At 53.6% G+C, this 17,084-nt stretch overlaps 1 protein-coding gene across 1 annotated transcript in view; it reads left to right on the top strand.

The window, feature by feature from the left end:
- The window catches only part of ERN2 (endoplasmic reticulum to nucleus signaling 2), a 37,810-nt gene extending 23,779 nt beyond the window's left edge, over positions 1 to 14,031 (top strand). Inside the window, exons 14-27 of the mRNA XM_084817889.1 lie at positions 799 to 877; positions 973 to 1,123; positions 5,938 to 6,059; positions 6,586 to 6,759; positions 7,126 to 7,381; positions 7,531 to 7,621; positions 8,353 to 8,542; positions 9,188 to 9,287; positions 9,447 to 9,646; positions 9,834 to 9,981; positions 10,288 to 10,415; positions 10,570 to 10,693; positions 10,869 to 10,936; positions 12,140 to 14,031. Coding sequence (XP_084674015.1) covers positions 799 to 877; positions 973 to 1,123; positions 5,938 to 6,059; positions 6,586 to 6,759; positions 7,126 to 7,381; positions 7,531 to 7,621; positions 8,353 to 8,542; positions 9,188 to 9,287; positions 9,447 to 9,646; positions 9,834 to 9,981; positions 10,288 to 10,415; positions 10,570 to 10,693; positions 10,869 to 10,936; positions 12,140 to 12,316 — 2,008 coding nt within the window. The 3' untranslated portion in view covers positions 12,317 to 14,031. The remainder of the gene's footprint in view (positions 1 to 798; positions 878 to 972; positions 1,124 to 5,937; positions 6,060 to 6,585; positions 6,760 to 7,125; positions 7,382 to 7,530; positions 7,622 to 8,352; positions 8,543 to 9,187; positions 9,288 to 9,446; positions 9,647 to 9,833; positions 9,982 to 10,287; positions 10,416 to 10,569; positions 10,694 to 10,868; positions 10,937 to 12,139) is intronic.
- The last annotated feature ends 3,053 nt before the right edge of the window (positions 14,032 to 17,084 follow it).

Genomic DNA, 17,084 nt, shown 5'->3' with positions numbered 1-17,084 from the left:
ATGAGGACTAGCCACTTGCTGCCTGCTTTTTATGAAAGCAAATGGTGGGGCAGAAATGTTGGGTGTCTGACAGTTCTGTTCTGCTTCTTTATTAACCCAGACCTATATAATCCACTCCTGGGATGGCCCAGATGGATAGTTATTACCAAACAAATCACTCCTTTTGCCTTCAGGGAAAATAGTCTTCAGCTGTGCCTCCTGCCTCTAGTTCACATGATAGACTTTCATCTTGAGGCAGACTCACAGTATTTCAGAGCTGGGAGGGGCTGTGGGGGACGCCGCAGGCTGCTCTCTGTGTGGCCTGCGTGAGCCCAGGAGGGCACCGCCCAGGCATCCCAGCTGGCCAGCTGGACTGCGGAGAGGGTGCTGCTCCAGCACGACCAGCAGGGCCAGGACAGCGATCCTGACGGGGGCTGCTGGGGGAGGGGGGCCTTATCTCCCCTTCTCTTGGCAAACAGAAGCAGCCAGGATGGCTGGGGGCAGAGAGGCGCGAGGTCGGGTCCACAATGCCGAAGGCAACGGCTTCCGACTCCCGGCAGATGACCATCCAGCCATGCTGTGCCGGCCTCTCACAAAGGCGAGCCGCCCCCGCCTGTTCTGCAGCTGACCAGCTCTGGCCTTAGGATGTCACCTGCTCCTCTTTGAGCCTAGCTGGCAGCCCTGCAGCAGTGAGTTCCACAGACTTACTCCACAGCAAGGGGAAGATTCCTGTTGTTCAGACAGCTCCATGCTGCCCAGCTTGAGCATTGCCTGCGGCGTGTCTCCGGGCCCCTCACCCCTCCCCGCCCTCTCTTTCAGGCCAACGCTGTACGTGGGCAAAGGCACTGCAGGATTCTACGCGGTGACATCCCTGGTGCACGAGGGGGTGGCTCTTGTGGTGAGCACCCGGCTTCCCCCTCGAGTTGCCCTGGGTGGAGGGCGTGGTTGAGGCCGGCTGTGGTGCTCACAGGCTGCCTGTTGTGCCTCCTGCAGCCTCAGGGGGTGACTCTGGCACGGAGCAATGGCCCCACCACCGAGGGTGTGACTCTCCAGAAGTCTGGCGAGTGCGAGATTATGCCCGCCACGGACGTCAAGTACCCACAGGGGAGCGTCACCATTCCCCACAGCCAGTGGCTGCTGAAAGGTACGTCCCTGGCCTCCCTCTGCCCCCACACAGACCCAGGCAGGGGCCTCTCATCAGCGGCTTCTCTGCACTGGCCGTGGCATGGGGAGGGGATGCAGTGGGATAGCCCAGAGATAGCATGGGGGTCTGTACCGCTTCAGATGACAGGTGTGGAATCACTTTTCTAAATTCTTTCTTCCATCAAAAAGAAAGACACGCAGACAGGCCTTGCAATACTAAAAGAGCGGGGCTAAATCTTTCTTCTTCAGTGTCAATATCACAGAATCATATCATAGAATGGTAGGGTTGGATGGGGCCTACAAGGCCATCGAGTCCAACCCCCTGCTCAATGCAGGAATCCAAGTCAGAGCATCCCTGACAAATGGCTGTCCAACCTCGTCTTGAACGCCTCCAGTGTGGGAGAGCCCACCATCTCCCTAGGTCATTGGTTCCATTGTCGTATCGCTCTAACAGACAGGACGTTTTTCCTGATGTTCAGCCGGAATCTGGATTCCTGTCACTTGAGCCCATGATTCCGTGTCCTGCACTCTGGGATGATCGAGAAGAGATCCTGCCTTCCTCTCTGGAACAACCTTTCAAGTACTTGAAGAGCGCTATCCTATCTCCCCTCAGTCTTCTCTTCTCAAGGCTAAACATGCCCAGTTCTTTCAGTCTCTCCTCATAGGGCTTTTCCAGTCCCTGATCATCTTTGTTGCCCTCCTCTGAACCCTCTCCAGTTTGTCTGCATCCTTCTTAAAATGTGGTGCCCAGAACTGGACACAGTACTCCAGATGAGGCCTAACCAGTGCTGAGTAGAGGGGAACTAGTACTTCCCAGGATTTGGAAGCTATACTTCTATTAATGCAGCCCAAAATAGCATGTGCCTTTTTTGCAGCCACATCACATTGTTGATGTTCAGCTTGTGATCGACAACAATTCCAAGATCCTTCTCACTTGTAGTGTTGTTGAGCCACGTATCCCCCATCTTGTAACTGTGCATTTGGTTTATTTTTCCTAGGTGCAGAACCTGGCATTTATCCATATTACATGTCATTCAGTTGTTTTCTGCCCAGCGCTCCAGTCTATCCAGATCACTTTGAATTTTGTTTCTGTCTTCCAAAGTATTAGCTATCCCGCCCCATTTTGTGTCATCTGCAAATTTGATCAGCATTCCCTGCACCTCCTCCTCCAAGTCATTAATACAAAGGTTGAAGAGCACTGGGCCCAGGACTGAGCCCTGTGGTACCCTGTTCGTTACCTCTCCCCAGCTGGAGAAGGTCCCACTGGAGTCCGATTCTGTGGCCAACTGTGGATCCACCGGATTGTTGTTCCATCTAGCCCACTTTGAGCTAGTTTGCTCATCAGGAGATCATGGGGCACTTTATCGAAAGCTTTGCTGTAGTCGAGGTATATGATGTCTACAGCATTCACACAGTCCACAAGGGAAGTTACTTGATCAAAACATGAGATCAGATTTGTCTGGCAGGATTTGTTCTTGACAAATCCATGTTGGCTTGGAGTCATCACGGCATTGTTTTCAAGGTGCTTACAGATGGATTGCTTTATCACCTGCTCCAGAATTTTCCCAGGGATTGTTGTTAGACTGACTGGTCTGTAGTTCCCAGGTTCCTCCTTTTTGTCCTTTTTGAAGATAGGAACCACATTAGCCCTTCTCCAGTCATCTGGCACTTCCTCCGTCCTCCATGATTTCTCAAAGAGAATAGACAGTGGTTCTGAGAGTTCTTCTGCCAGTTCCTTTATGACTCTAGGATGCAGTTCATCTGGCCCTGGAGATTTGAACTCAAAGTAATATGGTGTTCCTTGACCATATGCCTGTTGATCTCAAGCTGCAATCCTGCCCCTTCAGCCTGTACTTCGCCTTTGCCAGGGGGGGTCATAGACCTTCTTTTGGGACAAGACTGAGCCAAAGTAGGAATTGAGCACTTCTGCCTTTCCTTTGTCATCTCTTATCATTTTGCCATCCTTATTTAATAGCTGAACCACCCTTTCTTTCCTCTGTCTTTTACTATGCACGTATCTGAAGAAAGCCTTTTTGTTGCTTTTAGCTTCCCTCGCTAACCTCAGCTGGTTCTCAGCTTTAGCCTTCCTGACGCCACCCCTGCAATTCTGTGCTACCTGCCTGCACTCTTCCTTTGTTACTTGGCCTTCTCTCCACTTCCTGTGTGTGTCCTTTTTTGTTTTCAGGTCATCTCTAAGCTTTTTGTGAAGTCACATTGGCTTCTTCTGTTGTCTTCCACCTTTTCTTCTTGTTGGAATGGTTTGTAATTGTGCCTTGAGAATTTCCTTTTTTTAAAAGCTCCCATCCATCTTGGACTCCTTTTCTCATTAGCGTCGCATGCCATGGGACCTTACTGCTCATTGTTCTGAGTTTATTAAAATCGGCTTTCCTAAAATCCAGGGTATGCGTTTGACTACACTCGGCTTTTGCTTCCCTTAGAACCAAGAACTGAAGTACAACATGGTCGCTTTCTCCCAGAGTTCCTGTAACTGCTACTTTATCCACTAAGTCATCTCTGTTGGTTAGGCTCAAGTCAAGGATAGCCGATCCTCTAGTTCCTTCCTCTACGTTCTGTAGGAGGAAGTTATCCGCCACACAAGTCAGGAATTTCCTGGAGGGGCCATGTTTTGTCTCCCAACAAATATCGGGGAAATTGAAGTCCCCCATTACTATTACATCATGCTTCCTCAAAACATTGGCTATTTGCTTTTCAAAAGTTTCATCCTCGTCTTCTCCTTGATTGGGTGGCCGGTAGTAGACTCCGACCACCAGGTTCCTTTTATTCTTTGCTCCATTCATTTTGATCCAGATGCTCTCGCTGGGGCTACCAAGCTCATCCTCCTGTATTTCTGTGCAGACATATGTATTTTTCACATACAGTGCAACCCCACCTCCCTTTCTGTTCCTCCTGTTCTTTTTGAACAAGTTATATCCTTCAATTGCTGTATTCCAGTCATGAGAGTCATCCCACCAAGTCTCAGTTACCCCTATCAAGTCATAATTTCCCTCCTGTATTAAGAGTTCAAGTTCGTCCTGTTTGTTTCCCATACTCTGGGCATTAGTATATAGACATCGAAGACCATGTGCTTCATAGTCTGGCTTTCTTCCTACATGTGTCTAAAGACTATTATTGGGCGCTGTCAGAGCTGTTCTCTCCGTTGCAGTGCATGCACCTACATCCATTGTTACCCCCAACATTACATCTCCCTTCCCCGTAGGTTTCAGTTTAAAGCCCTCCTGATGAAGTTCTTCATGCTGTGGCCAAACACATTCTTCCCATCCTTTGTGAGGTGCAACCCATCCCTTGCCAACAGCCCATCTCCCAGGAAGTAGAGCCCGTGGTCCCAGAATCCAAATCTCTCTCGTCGGCACCACCTTCATAGCCAGTCATTCACCCGGGTAGTTTTCTTTCCCTTTCTATCCCTCTTCTAACTACTGGAAGGATGGATGAGGAAACTATCTGGGCCCCAGAGTTCTTGAGTTTCCTTCCCAAAACTTCAAAGTCTGACGTGATTTCTCCATAGCTCCACTTGGCGGTATCATTTGTACCCACATGGATGAGAAGAAAGGGATCCCTGTCAGTGGGCTTTATGAGTGCAGGCAACCTTTCAGTCACGTACTGTGTTAATGTTTTACTTGCAGGGAGGTTTTTACAGGGGGGAGCATCCCTAGCGACAATCTGAAGTGGCGTGTTCCACTCCACCACCCCCTTCTACTTCATCATAGGCCAATCTGCCTCCCACCCCCCAACACACGGAGTGGCAGGAAGTTACTTCCCCAGGGCACAATCCAGATGGATGCAGGTGTGTGCGGGGTTTGCCCACGGAGCCCTGCCCTCTGCCCCTCTTTCTCTTTTCCGCAGGCTTGTGTGAGAGCCTGAATTTAGCGCATGTGTTCACACGCATGCACACACTGCCCACCCCACGCAGACCTTAGATGCCCTCTAAGGACAGACAGACAGCCGAGAACAGCCAAATCGGGTGCCCTTGACTGTTACCTCCGTTCTGACTGAGTTCTGCCTCTTTTCCGTGTCTTTCGGTTGCGGGGTCTGTTCTGCTCCTTCTAAGGAGAGATGTGGGCAGCCTGGCCAGACATCCCAGGGCAGCGGCACCCCCACTGTCATCTGACGCAGCCCCCCATTGCAAGTTCTCTCCATTGTGGAGAGGGTTCAGAAACGTGTTCCCCTCCCACCACCACCACCCATCTTCTTTAAAAAAAATCCCATTGGGCCACAACAGCAGCGGAAAAATTCACTAGACATACGATGACACTAGACTGTAAGCCCTTCATCCTGTCCCCAGTGCCACGAGGCCTTGCTCAGGCTAAGAACACAGAAGGCCAAACAGAGAAGCTGTTAGGGTGGCCATGGCTGGAAACCCTGGCTTCACCCAACAAGGCCATTCGAGGATGCCTCTTAGCCATCGTAGCCACGTGGCACCTTCAGATCCACAGACCACTGCTGTCCCTGATGCCCCATTGGTTTGCTTCCCAGAACTGTCTGGGTGGGCAGTGTTGGAAAGGGCTGGCTGGACTAGGTGGACCCACCTCAGTCTGATTCAGGAGAGCAATTCTTCCATTCTTAGCTGGAGCAGATACATTTGGACAGACGTGCTGCTGTCTTATGGGTCTGTGCAGCTCTGGCATGTGTGGCCTTCATGCCCAGTTTGGGGGTGGAGCCACCTCAGAAGAGACTCCTCCCCCTCCCCCACCTTGCCGATATGGCGACGTTCCCACTGGGCCTGAACAGACGCCCACAGTGGGCTCAGCATGGGTTTGTTGGAGTGCTGAGCTCCTTCTCCTCTTTCTTTCCCTGCAGGACACCACGAGCTGCCCCCGGTAGTCCACACGACCATGCTGAGGGCCTTTCCCGAGACCCTGCGGAGGAGCCCTGAGGCAGCCCTGCCCCACAACTCCCCTTCCCGGACCCTCTTTGATGATGTAGGTAGCGGGAAAGAATCTTGTGCACCTCAGAGGCCTTCTGCAGCTATTTCGTCTTTTTATCCTTAATGGATTTTCTGGGCTAAGAGAAAAGACAGAAGAAGTGGTGGGGAAACATGGGAGGGAGACGAGTGTGGAGATGACAATGTCTGGAGCCCCTGTAAAAATCTGGAAATGAGGCAGAGCAGTGATGGCATCCTAAAGGCCTCATCTGGAAGCACCTGAAGACATAAAACCATGGATAGAATCAGAAAGCAGGCCATCCCACGCAAATACACACAGAAGCAGAAGGGAAATGGTCCAGCACCCAGCAAACCAACCCAAAGGGCGTGGGGAGGAGAATGCACAAAGTGCCTCTTCCCCATCCCCACCCCACCCCCAATCACCACAATCCATGCTGGGGCAGGAGGAAGGGCTCGTGTGGCAGAGGCTCCAAGGCAGCCTCATGCTGGGGCTGGAGCCGGGCTTCGGGCCACCTTCACCAGCCCACCCTTGCGAGAAAACCCCACTGGTGTGTGTGTTTCAGTTCCTGGCCCCACGCATCCTGGAAGAACACCCTGATGGTGGCCGGTACAGGGCGGATCTCCCTTTGGAGACGGAGCAGACAGCGGTTTACCCCGAGCTTGGCAGCTGGGAGCTGGCAGTGGCTGGAGTTGCCACGGTGCTTGGGGGCGGGGTGCTCCTTTTCCTCGTGCTCTGGGTGAGTGGGCTTTGGCCAGCCTCCCCTTTGAGGCCTACTGTGGGAAGTGGTGAAGCTCCAGGCAATGCAGTCTCCCTCTTCAGCCCCTGCTGGGGACCCCTGATAACAACCTCTTCACTTGCTATCCACTCCTTAGGGAAGAACCTCGCTATCTTCACAACCATGAGGGCTAGAAACTTGCTCTCCTTTGAAAAGGTCCTCAGAATGAGAAATTCTGCCTCAGATGTCAAATCCCAAGCTTGTGTGGGCCATGGCAGGATTACAGGATTCAGGCCATCCCATCCTCTCTTCCGTTATGGTGAAGCTCTGGTGCTAAAGACGTGTGGTGTCTCCCCCCTGTTCTTACCCCCTCCCCAACAAATGCAGCAGCAGAACCGAAAGCAGCAGCAGTACTTAGAGCAGCAGCTGGAGGAGAGACTGCAGCTCCTGCAGCAGCTAGGGATGGGACAGCCCCTTCCTGGCCACAGCTCTGGGGAGCACCTTCCAGCAGCCTCCAGCGATTCCCCAGGAGCAACTTCAGGTAGCTCCTCGAAGCCAGAGCAGGGCGAGGGCACCTCCTCCTCTTCAGAATTGGGCAACAGCGGGTCCAGCCAGAGCCCTCTTGCAGAAGGCACTAGCCGAGGTTGGTGTGGACTGGCTGGGGCAGCCAAGTGTGCAAGGTGTCCGGGGGGGGGGGGGGGCACACGGGCGTCTTCAGGAGGCAAGGTCTGGCACGCTGAGCCCGGTGGGGGCTTGTCTCGAATTGTTCTCTGCTCTCTTGCCTCACAACAGGTGCTGACCTGGAAACCATCGTCGTGGGGAAGATCTCCTTCCATCCCAAGGAAGTGCTGGGCCGTGGGTCAGGGGGCACCTTTGTGTTCAGGTGAGGAGTGGCTACGAGGTGTGCTCTGCTTTGCTACGGAACACAAGTGTGGGGAGGAGCTCACAGGTGCTGCCCTGAGCCCGCTCCCTTGTGCCAGAGTGCCACAGGCCTTGCTCAGAAAGGGCTTTGGTGTCGGCAGTGCGATGGAGCTCACCTGCAAATGCCACCCAGTGCCAAAGAACTGCTGTGGCTTCCTCCCAAGACACTCCGGAAGGCTGTCGAGGCGTCCGAGGCCAGCAGGGGAATGTGCTGTGCAGCAGGGCACCCAGGGCGCTGCTCTCACTGGCGGCAGCCTGCGCCGTGGTCGTGCCCTGGAGGGTCTGTTCTTCCCTGTGAAGGACCCCTTCCAAGGAGCCATGTGGGCCTCTGCAAAGAGTCATCTGCTCTTGTTAGCCTGCTCATGAAACTGGAACCCGCACAGGCAGGTGTTTCTTTTATCAGAGAGGCGTGTTTTTATCCAGTGCCTCTGTTTTAACTGCTGCATGCACCTCTCTCTCTTTTTATTATGTGGTGGTGGTGGTTGGAATGTCATTGCATTGTACTGTTGGTTTTACTTGTCCTGAGTGGTGTGTAAACACCAGAAGGGTGGGATATTCATTTTTGGATAAATGACCAAATAACCAAATCAACCTGAGGAGAGGAAGGGGGCCGGGGAGGGGGGTACAGGCGGGGGGCGTGCCGGTGGCTCTCTCGGGCGGGCTGGGCATCAGCAGCCTCTTGCCTTCCCCCAGGGGCCGCTTTGATGGGCGCAACGTGGCAGTGAAGCGCCTGCTGCCCGAGTGCGTCCGCCTGGTGGATCGTGAGGTGCAGCTGCTGCGTGAGTCGGACGAACACCCCAACGTCGTGCGCTATTTCTGCACGGAGACAGACCAGCAGTTCCACTACATTGCCACTGAGTTGTGCTCCTACACGCTGCAGGAGGTGAACCACTGCTGTGGGGCCCTGAGAAGAGGGGGCGCCAGTGGGGCCCCCCTCCTGGCTTATGTCTGCAGAGCGGGCCAGGGCTGCGATGGGGGCCCGTGCCTCTGGACGCCTCCTTCACGTCTGCCCTGCGCACAGGGGCCTGGGAATGTGTGCCCCCTTCTCTAAGAGGGGAGGGGGCAGGTGTGGGGCCTCCTCCACCACCCAGACACGTCAGGGGCACGTGGGGGTTGTGGGGTTATCCCTACTTCCTTGCCATGTTAAAATCAAGACTTTGGCTCATATTTCCACCAACTCAAATATTCAGATAAAAGTGGAGGTTAAAAGTAAGTGGTACACATTTAAAAATCCAAGTTTGTATGTTAGTCCTGAAAGTAAACATTGATTAATCAATTAGAATGTGGCTTGCTTTAAACACTCCAGCTGCAGGGGTCCCCTCCAAAACACGATTTGGCTCTGGAGTTTTGTTTTTAAAGACTCCACCCACATCTCTTGATTGTGGCAAGTTTCCTTCAGAACTATTTTTCAAACCACACATGATTGCTTGTGATTCAGATTGTGCTCTGAGCACTGTGCAGGGTGGGCAGCCTCCTGCCTCGGTTTCCCAGCAAGTGCATTCTGTCCTGCCTTTCTGCCCACCTCTAGTACGTGGAGAGCACCACCCTCGGCCACCAGAGTCTGGATCCAGTCTCACTGGTGCATCAGACCATGTCTGGATTGGCTCATTTACACTCCCTCGGCATAGGTAAGGGCAACCCCACCTGCCCCCGCCCCCCGTGCACGAAGATGCTGGTGATGGGTGGGGGGGCGTCTGAGAGCAGGCTGCTGCCTCCTCGTGTCATTAATCCTGGGCTTTGCGTGCGTGTGTGTTTGTGTGTGGTGCGGGGGGCATTCCTTTCTTCAGTCCACCGTGACCTGAAACCCTGCAACATCCTCATCTCGGCCCCCAGCAGCCACGGGCGGCCCCGCGCCGTCATCTCGGACTTCGGCCTGTGCAAGAGGTTGCATGGGGGGCGCCACAGCTTCAGTCTCCGTTCAGGCGTTCCTGGCACCGAGGGGTGGATTGCGCCAGAGATGCTGAGAGAGGACCCAGAGGAGAACCCTGTGAGTGTGCTGGCCCAGTCTGTTCCTGCCTGGCTGCTTCGTGGCACAGGCGAGGGGAAGCCGCCCAGGTTTTTGCTGAGCTGCTCAGCCTGCAGAGGCCACCTCCTCACCCGGCAGCAGCATGGCCTGTGGGAGTTCTGGCAGAGAGAAGCAGGCAGTGCCACCAGGCCCTTCCTTCCTCTTGCAGACGTGTGCGGTGGACATCTTCTCGGCTGGCTGCATCTTCTATTATGTGGTGTCTGGCGGGCAGCATCCCTTTGGAGACGGCTTCCATCGCCAGGCCAATATCCTCACTGGGACCTACCAGCTGGGGCAGCTTCAGCAGGAGACGCACGGTGAGGAGGAGGGCCCCGTGTCGCAGGGGACCCACGGAGCGCCCCTGGCTCTTACCGCTTTGTGGCCTAGGGTGTGTGGCTTCGTGGCGGCTCTGGTTCAGATCTTGCCTCTGTTACGTGGACTCAGCGAGTGGTCTTAAGAAAGCCACTTCTCTCAGCCTCAGCCCCTCTCTCCCAGTCAAATACGGGGATGATAATAGTGGCTACCTTGCAAGCGTGCTGTAAGGGTGATTAAGAATGTATGTGAAATGCTTCTAGCCACTCACCATGAGCTGCTTTTCATGCGTGTTCTGTCTGCCACCCCAGACAATGTTGTTGGGCGGGAGCTGGTCGAAGCGATGATCAGCAGTGACCCCCACTTGCGCCCACCCGCCATGCAGGTCCTCGTGCACCCCTTTTTCTGGGATTGGGAGAAGCAACTGCAGTTCTTCCAGGTGAGTGCCCTGGAAGACCAGCTTAGGACGGATTCTACTGCCTGCAATCCTGGCAGAAATCCAACTGGTGCTGTTTCTCCTGGCAAGTGCCTTCGGCCTGGCTGTGCCTGCGGGCTCAGAGGCCTTCTGCCACCTCCCTCTGCTCTGCACTTAGGACGTCAGTGACCGTATTGACAAGGAGCCAGCCGACGGGCCCATTGTCAGTGCCCTGGAGGCCGGAGGCCATGCCGTGGTGAGAGGCAACTGGCGGATGCACATCTCTGTGCCGTTGCAAGCAGGTACAGGCTTGGCGCTCATGGCTCCCTCTCTGAAATCACTAGGTTGGGTTGGCCTCCCCCGCCTGTCGGTTCTGACCCACAGGCAGCAGAAAAGAATCTCTGCCCAACGTCCAGAACTGCCGAGTCCCAAGCGAAAGCAGCTGCCCTGGCTCACCTCTCATCATTCCCTCCGCAGACCTCAGGAAGTTCCGGACTTACAAAGGCAGCTCGGTGCGCGACCTCCTGAGGGCCATGAGGAATAAGGTATCATCGCAGCCTGTATCCAGGGCTCTTCCTGCCTGAGAGAGTCACTTCCCCAGGACCTGTCTGTGCATTCCTCACCTCCCAGGGCCTGCCACCCTGCGAGCACGGCTGGCTGGTTCAGAATCTAACCCCGCTTCTCTCTCCCCACCCCAGCTTGTAAAAAAACCCATTGCTAGCCCCAGTTGATGTCTGTGGAGAGGTGTGCATTTGTGGGGAACCTCAGGAGTGGGGCTGGAAGTGGCGGGGTGGGGTGGGGATTTTATGCCGTGCATTGTTCTCGCTCCTCTCCCTGCCCGCTCGTGCGCTTCTGGCCTGACCGACCACCTGCTCTCCCTGCCATTTGCAGCTTTTGTCCGCCTTGCTCAGAAAAACCTTAGAACATCAGAAGCTGCCCTGTACTGCATCAGACCCGTGCTCCCTCTAGCTCGATGATGTCTTTTGCAGGGGTGGGCAGAAGGTAGATCTGGATCCAGTGGGACATTTCTGGGTGATCTGCAGGGGATCAGCAAGGATTTCTGACTCCACGTTCTGTAATAATAGCAGGAACAAATGACTCCCTGCTGCCCCCAATTCTACTGCTGACGTGTAGAAAACATGGTGGGGGGAGGACCAGGAGGGGGGTTTTGTGTGCAAGGACTGTGAGCTCCATTCAGTTCCGCTGCTCAAAGCAAACTCCTGGGCTCAGAACACTTTAATTCCATGTCTGTCTTTTGCACCAGGCCCAGCTGGGGGATCTTGGGGTTCCAGTATGACATGAAGTCGATTCTGGAAGTGTCAGGTCTGCCTACCCCTGGTCTGCCACACGGCCTGGCGGCCGCTCTCCAGGGCTTCTCCCTAACCCTGCCTGGGACCTTCTGCATGCCAAGGAGGTGCTGTGCCACTGAGCTGCAGCCCCTGGACATTTGGCTGAGGTGAAGTCCTCCACACTACCGCTGAGTTGCAGCCCACGCTACTCAGAGAGCATGTTGTGCATAGGCGCCGCCCCATGTTCAGTCCAAGTTAAAAGGGCCTCAGGTAACAAGACTGGCAAGGACTCCCGCCTGGCCCTCTTTCTCTTTCTCTCTCGCACCTCTGCCCTCCCCTCGTCCGTCGCTTGGGTGCTTCCTGCTCGCCTTCCTTGGCCTTCCTCCTGCAGCTGCTTCCTCCTGTCTGCCGTGGTTCGTGCTCTGGGGGCAGCGGTGTCAGAGCAGTCTTTCTCTCTAGAAACATCATTACCGTGAACTGCCCAGCAGCGTGCGAGAGACCCTCGGGGCCGCCCCACACGACTTCGTGAAGTACTTCACGACCCGGTTCCCCCGCCTGCTGCTGCACACTCACCAGGCCATGCGTCTGTGTGCCAGCGAGAGGCTGTTGCAGACATATTACTGCCACAACTCATGAAGCACTCAGGACCGCTCAGGCTGGAACTGGCTGGAACACGTTGCGCAGATGGGGGGACCTCAAAAGAAACGGCTGTGGATCCCTTCCCTCCTGGCCATGGAGTGACTGTCATACACACACACACACACACACACACACACACACCCAACAGGGAACGCAGCTACGTTGGTGCCCCCCAGAGTGCTCTGTGAACTGTCTGGAGTCCCCCTGCTGAGGAGTGTGGCCCACCCCAGCAGAACCCTGTTCAGCAGTCACCCCAGTAGCATTCTGTGCTTTCTGAGGTGGGGGGGGGGGTTCTACAGCAGAAAGTGCCTTCCGAGGGCAGAATAGAGCAGGCCTTGGTGGAAAGGCGGGTCGGAGAGAATAGGCCCCCTTCTTAAAGAGGGGGCTGTGTCATCTTCCCTTGAACCCCTGCCTCAGTGGAACTGCGGAGGCATCAGACTGAAGTCACTGGGCTGATGGGCAGGGTGAGCCCTCGGGCTCTCTGCCTGCTCACGCCGCAGCGGCCCAGCTGGTGTGCACCGCAGTGGAGGCAGCACCCCCTCTTACTGGGGCGAGGCCCAGCCCTGCTGCAGAGGTGCTGTGGGGGGCACCCAGAAGTCCCCCTGCAGGAGATGCCATTCGTTGGCCGAGGCCTGAAGCCAGCCGGGGGCTCTCAGCTGGGGTGCCTCCGCCAGGCTATCCCCTTGGAGCGCCTGATAAATTGCTGAGGATGACTGTTCTCACAGGGCATTCTACTGAAGAGCAAAGGACAAGGACTGGTTTATATGTATGCAGGGAGTGGGTCTTGCTGGCTGAGGGGTTTTGCAACAGAATGGTGTGAATAAAAGATTTCTTGGGAAGCTGTGTGTGTGTCTAATGAAAGGCGAGCTGGCCACGGTGCTGTCTTCTCGCTGCCCCCTCCCTACAGCAGGGGTCTTGGGTCCAACATGCACAGACCCTACAGCATCACTGCAACAGCTGGAAGTGGAGGCGCTTCCAGAGACAGCTCCTGGCACAGCACGGCCAAAGGCATCGTGCAGCTCTCCCATCTTTTCCTCCTTAACAGAGTTGTGTGTACCAGATTAACAGTGTGTGCATGTGGAAGGAAAAAAAAGGGAAGGGAAGAAGTGGTGGGGAACATGGGAGGGTTACCAGTGGAAGATGACGTCGTCTGGACCCCCTGTAAATGAAGCAGGGCGATGGTGTGATAAAAGCCTTGTCTGGAAGCATCTGATAGGTTCCGCAACCCAAGATGCCTTGCAGTGCCTTGCATAAGTATTTACCCCCTTTGACGTTTACACATTTTGTTGTGTTACAACCTGGAATTAAAATGGATTTAATTAGGATTTCTTGTTGCTGATTACACAAAATAGTCCATAATGTCTAAGTGGGGAAAAAATCTTATTTTACCAAATGATTCACAAATAAAAACTGAAAAGTCTGGATTGCATAAGTATCCACCCCCTTTGCTGTGACACCCCCCAATAAGCTCTGGCGCAACCAGCTGCCTTCGGAAGTCACATAATTAGTTGAATGGAGTTCACCTGTGTGCAAGTCAAGTCTCACGTGATCCAGATGCGCAGAGCTGGCAGAGGCCCCAAAGACTCACAGCTGTAATTGCTGCCAAAGGTGCTTCTACCAAGTTGACTGGGGGGCGGGGGGAGATACTTATGCAATCAACAAATGCCCATTTGTTTTTGTTTAACTTTTATGCCACAATAAAAATACTTTGCACCTTCAAACTGTTAAGTATGTTGTGAAAATCAAATGGTAAAAATGCCAATTAAATCCATTTTAATTCCAGGTTCTAACACAACAAAATGTGGAAAAGTCAAAGGGGGTTGAATACAGTGCAAGGCACTGTATATCCATTCATAACTGGGTCTGGAATATCCTTGAAGCAGGTTCCCTGAGACAGATATCTTCAAGTCAGCCACTCATCACACCCAGTGTTTGGTGGTACATGAAGATGACACTGATAAAGTTGGCTGAGCAGCTACCGAGGTCTGGAATGAAATCTGGCCCACAGGACAGATCACTACCAGCAGTCAGGAGGCCTGGAGTTTCTTCACCTGACTGAAACCTATGCTGGTCAGTTGTACAGCCAATGTCAATGCAATCTGGGTAAGAGGATGAGCTGTGCAGGCTCACAGATGGGCCTGTATATGCGATCAACGCGATGGGAATCTGGACCCTTTCTTTTTCCTGTCAAGGGGGCATGGGACTGGACAAATGTTTTCATAGAATAGGATCAGAGAGTTGGAAGGGACCCCAGAGATCGGCTGGTCCCACCCCCTGCTTGTTGCTGGCTCTCCAATGCAGGCTGCAGCCACAGCACCCCTGAGACAGCTGCCCAGCCTCTGCTGAGACTGCTGTAGTGGAGGAGGACCCACCACCTCTTGAGGCAGGCTGTTCCGCTGTCAAACAGCTCCTGCCTTTACAAAGCTTCTCCTAACCTCTAGCCAAACTCTGCTTCCCTGCATTTCCACCCCTTGGTTCCAGTCCTGCCCTCTGGAGCAGGAGAGAGCAAGGCTGCTCCCTTTTCTGCATGACAGCCGATTTTTGGAGGCCGCTATCACGTCTGCCCTTCATCTGGTCTTCTCCAGGCTAAGCATGCCCAGGTCTTTCCGCTGCTGCTCATTGGACCCGGTTTCCAGACCCCTCCCCATCCTGTTGCTCTTCTCTGGACACACTCCAGATTAACAATGTCCTTTTAAAAGTGTGGCACCCAGCACTGGACATAGTACTCCAGATGCAGCCTGACTAATGTGGAGGAGAGCAGAAATGTTGCCTCCCATGATCTGGGCACTCGGCTTCTGTTAAGGCCATGCACGACTGCATTCGCTTTATAGCAGCCACCTCACACTGCTGCCTCATATGCTGCTTGTGATCCACAAAAACACCCAGGCCCTTTTCACATGTACTGCTGCCAAGCCAGATTCCACCACCACCCTGCTATATTCATACCTTTGTGTACCTGAATGTAAAGCTTAACGTTAATATGTTAAATTTAATCTTTCTAGGTTCTGTGCAGTGTTCCACCCTGCTAGGGTCCTTTTGAATATTGTCTTCTGTGGGGCTGGCTATCCCTCCTAGCTTGTCGTTTGCAAATTTGATAAGCAACCTTTGATTTTGTGTTCCTAAATGTAAGACATTACACCCCCATCCAGGACATTTATACAAATTTTGAGCAGCACAGGGCCTAGAACAGAGCCCTGCAGCACTCCACTCCAGACCTCCCAACAGGAGGATGCTGAACCATTAATGAGCGCTCGTTGAATAGTGCCACTCAGTCAGCTAGTCATTTCATTCATTCATTTATATTTCTATACTGCCCCATAGCCGAAGCTCTCTGGGTGGTTGAACCATCTATTAGCTTCCAAACCACATTTTACCATCTTTCAACAAGATATCACAGGAAACCTTTGGCTTTGCTGAAATCAAAATCTACTATGTCCACACAATTCCTTTGATCCACTAAACTTGCAACTGTATCAAAAAAGGAGATAAGGTTGGTTTGGCATGACTTAAAAACCCATGTTTTTACTTGTTCACTGGAAATTCATGAGCACTGCATTTCAGGGTTGTTTGGATACGCTTGTGTATGCAATGATTAGACGAATATAGGTTGGTGTGAATCTCCTGCAGGTGCAGGTGGGCCTCTTAAGGAGGCCATCAACTTGGGGAAAAAACTTCTGGAGCAGCAGAATGCTGGAATGGAATTAGCTTAGCAGTAACAATGGCTTCTATGAGCACAGCTGTTACCTGCGGGGCTTGTGGAGCAGGGAGATCATGACCAAATGCTTCTGTGCAGAAGAGTTCCCTTGCTGGAGATCCTGATGCTGCTGTCCTGAGAATTTGCGTGCTTGTTCACTTCTTTAAAAAAGAAAATGGAGTAAATAGCTGAGAATTTTTCCTGGAGAAGCACCTGATCAATAAGCTGAATAAGGTTGGAAGAGGCCTGTTCAGTATCCTGAGGTCCAAGGAGACAGTGTGGTGCAGTGCTTAGAGTGTCTGGCTAGGGCCAGAGAGACCTGGGTTCTTTCTCACCTCGTGAAGGTCACTGGGTAGCCCTGGGGCAGTCACACACACTCTCAGCCTATCCGGTCTCACAGGGTCAGGGTTGTTGTGAGGGTAAAACGTAGGGCGGGGTGGGGGGGAGATGCCACCTTGAGCTCCTTGGAGGAAAGGCCGGATATATGTGAAGTAAAATTTCTTCAGCGAATGCAGATGTTTTGCCTTGAAGTCAAGACTACGGAGGAACAACAGACATACTGAAAACCAGTCAGTTTTAGACAACCACCTTCTTGAGTGCCATGGTCTGTGGAAGCGTCTGAAGCCCCTTCTGTCAGAACCTTGTGATGCCCCTATAATGGCCAAGGCGGAGGCCTCAGGAGACTTGCCTGGGATGAGCTGGCTTTGCTAGTTTGATCCACCACTTGTGGAACCACAGTGCCACAAGCTGGCGCAGCTACAGGACCATCCATGCCTAGGGGAACCCTTCGGCCTGCACATGGGCGCCTGGCCTGTTCATTCATTGACTGAGGCTGTCCAGAGGAGCTCCACCATCTCTTCCGCTGTTGCCCATGAGACGTCCCATGGGTCCTCAGGGCTTGGAAAGATGCAGCACCCCAGCCAGAAGCTACTGGCTCCTCCTGTTGTGTTCGGAGTTCCTGCTGCCCACCGAAGTGGAGAGCTGGCCCCTCTGGCAGCCACAGTGACGCTCCCTGCCTCGAATGGATCTGGTGCTCCCTTGCTGGAAACAGCCCCTCCTTCGGGCCAGCTC

This window comes from Heloderma suspectum, chromosome 12, assembly GCF_057233095.1.
Source record: "Heloderma suspectum isolate Gila_16-S chromosome 12, 16-S_ref, whole genome shotgun sequence".
In the NCBI taxonomy this organism is placed as follows: domain Eukaryota; kingdom Metazoa; phylum Chordata; class Lepidosauria; order Squamata; family Helodermatidae; genus Heloderma; species Heloderma suspectum.
The sequence above is the reverse complement of the archived record's forward strand: the minus strand, read 5'-3'. Positions and strand labels throughout refer to the sequence as shown.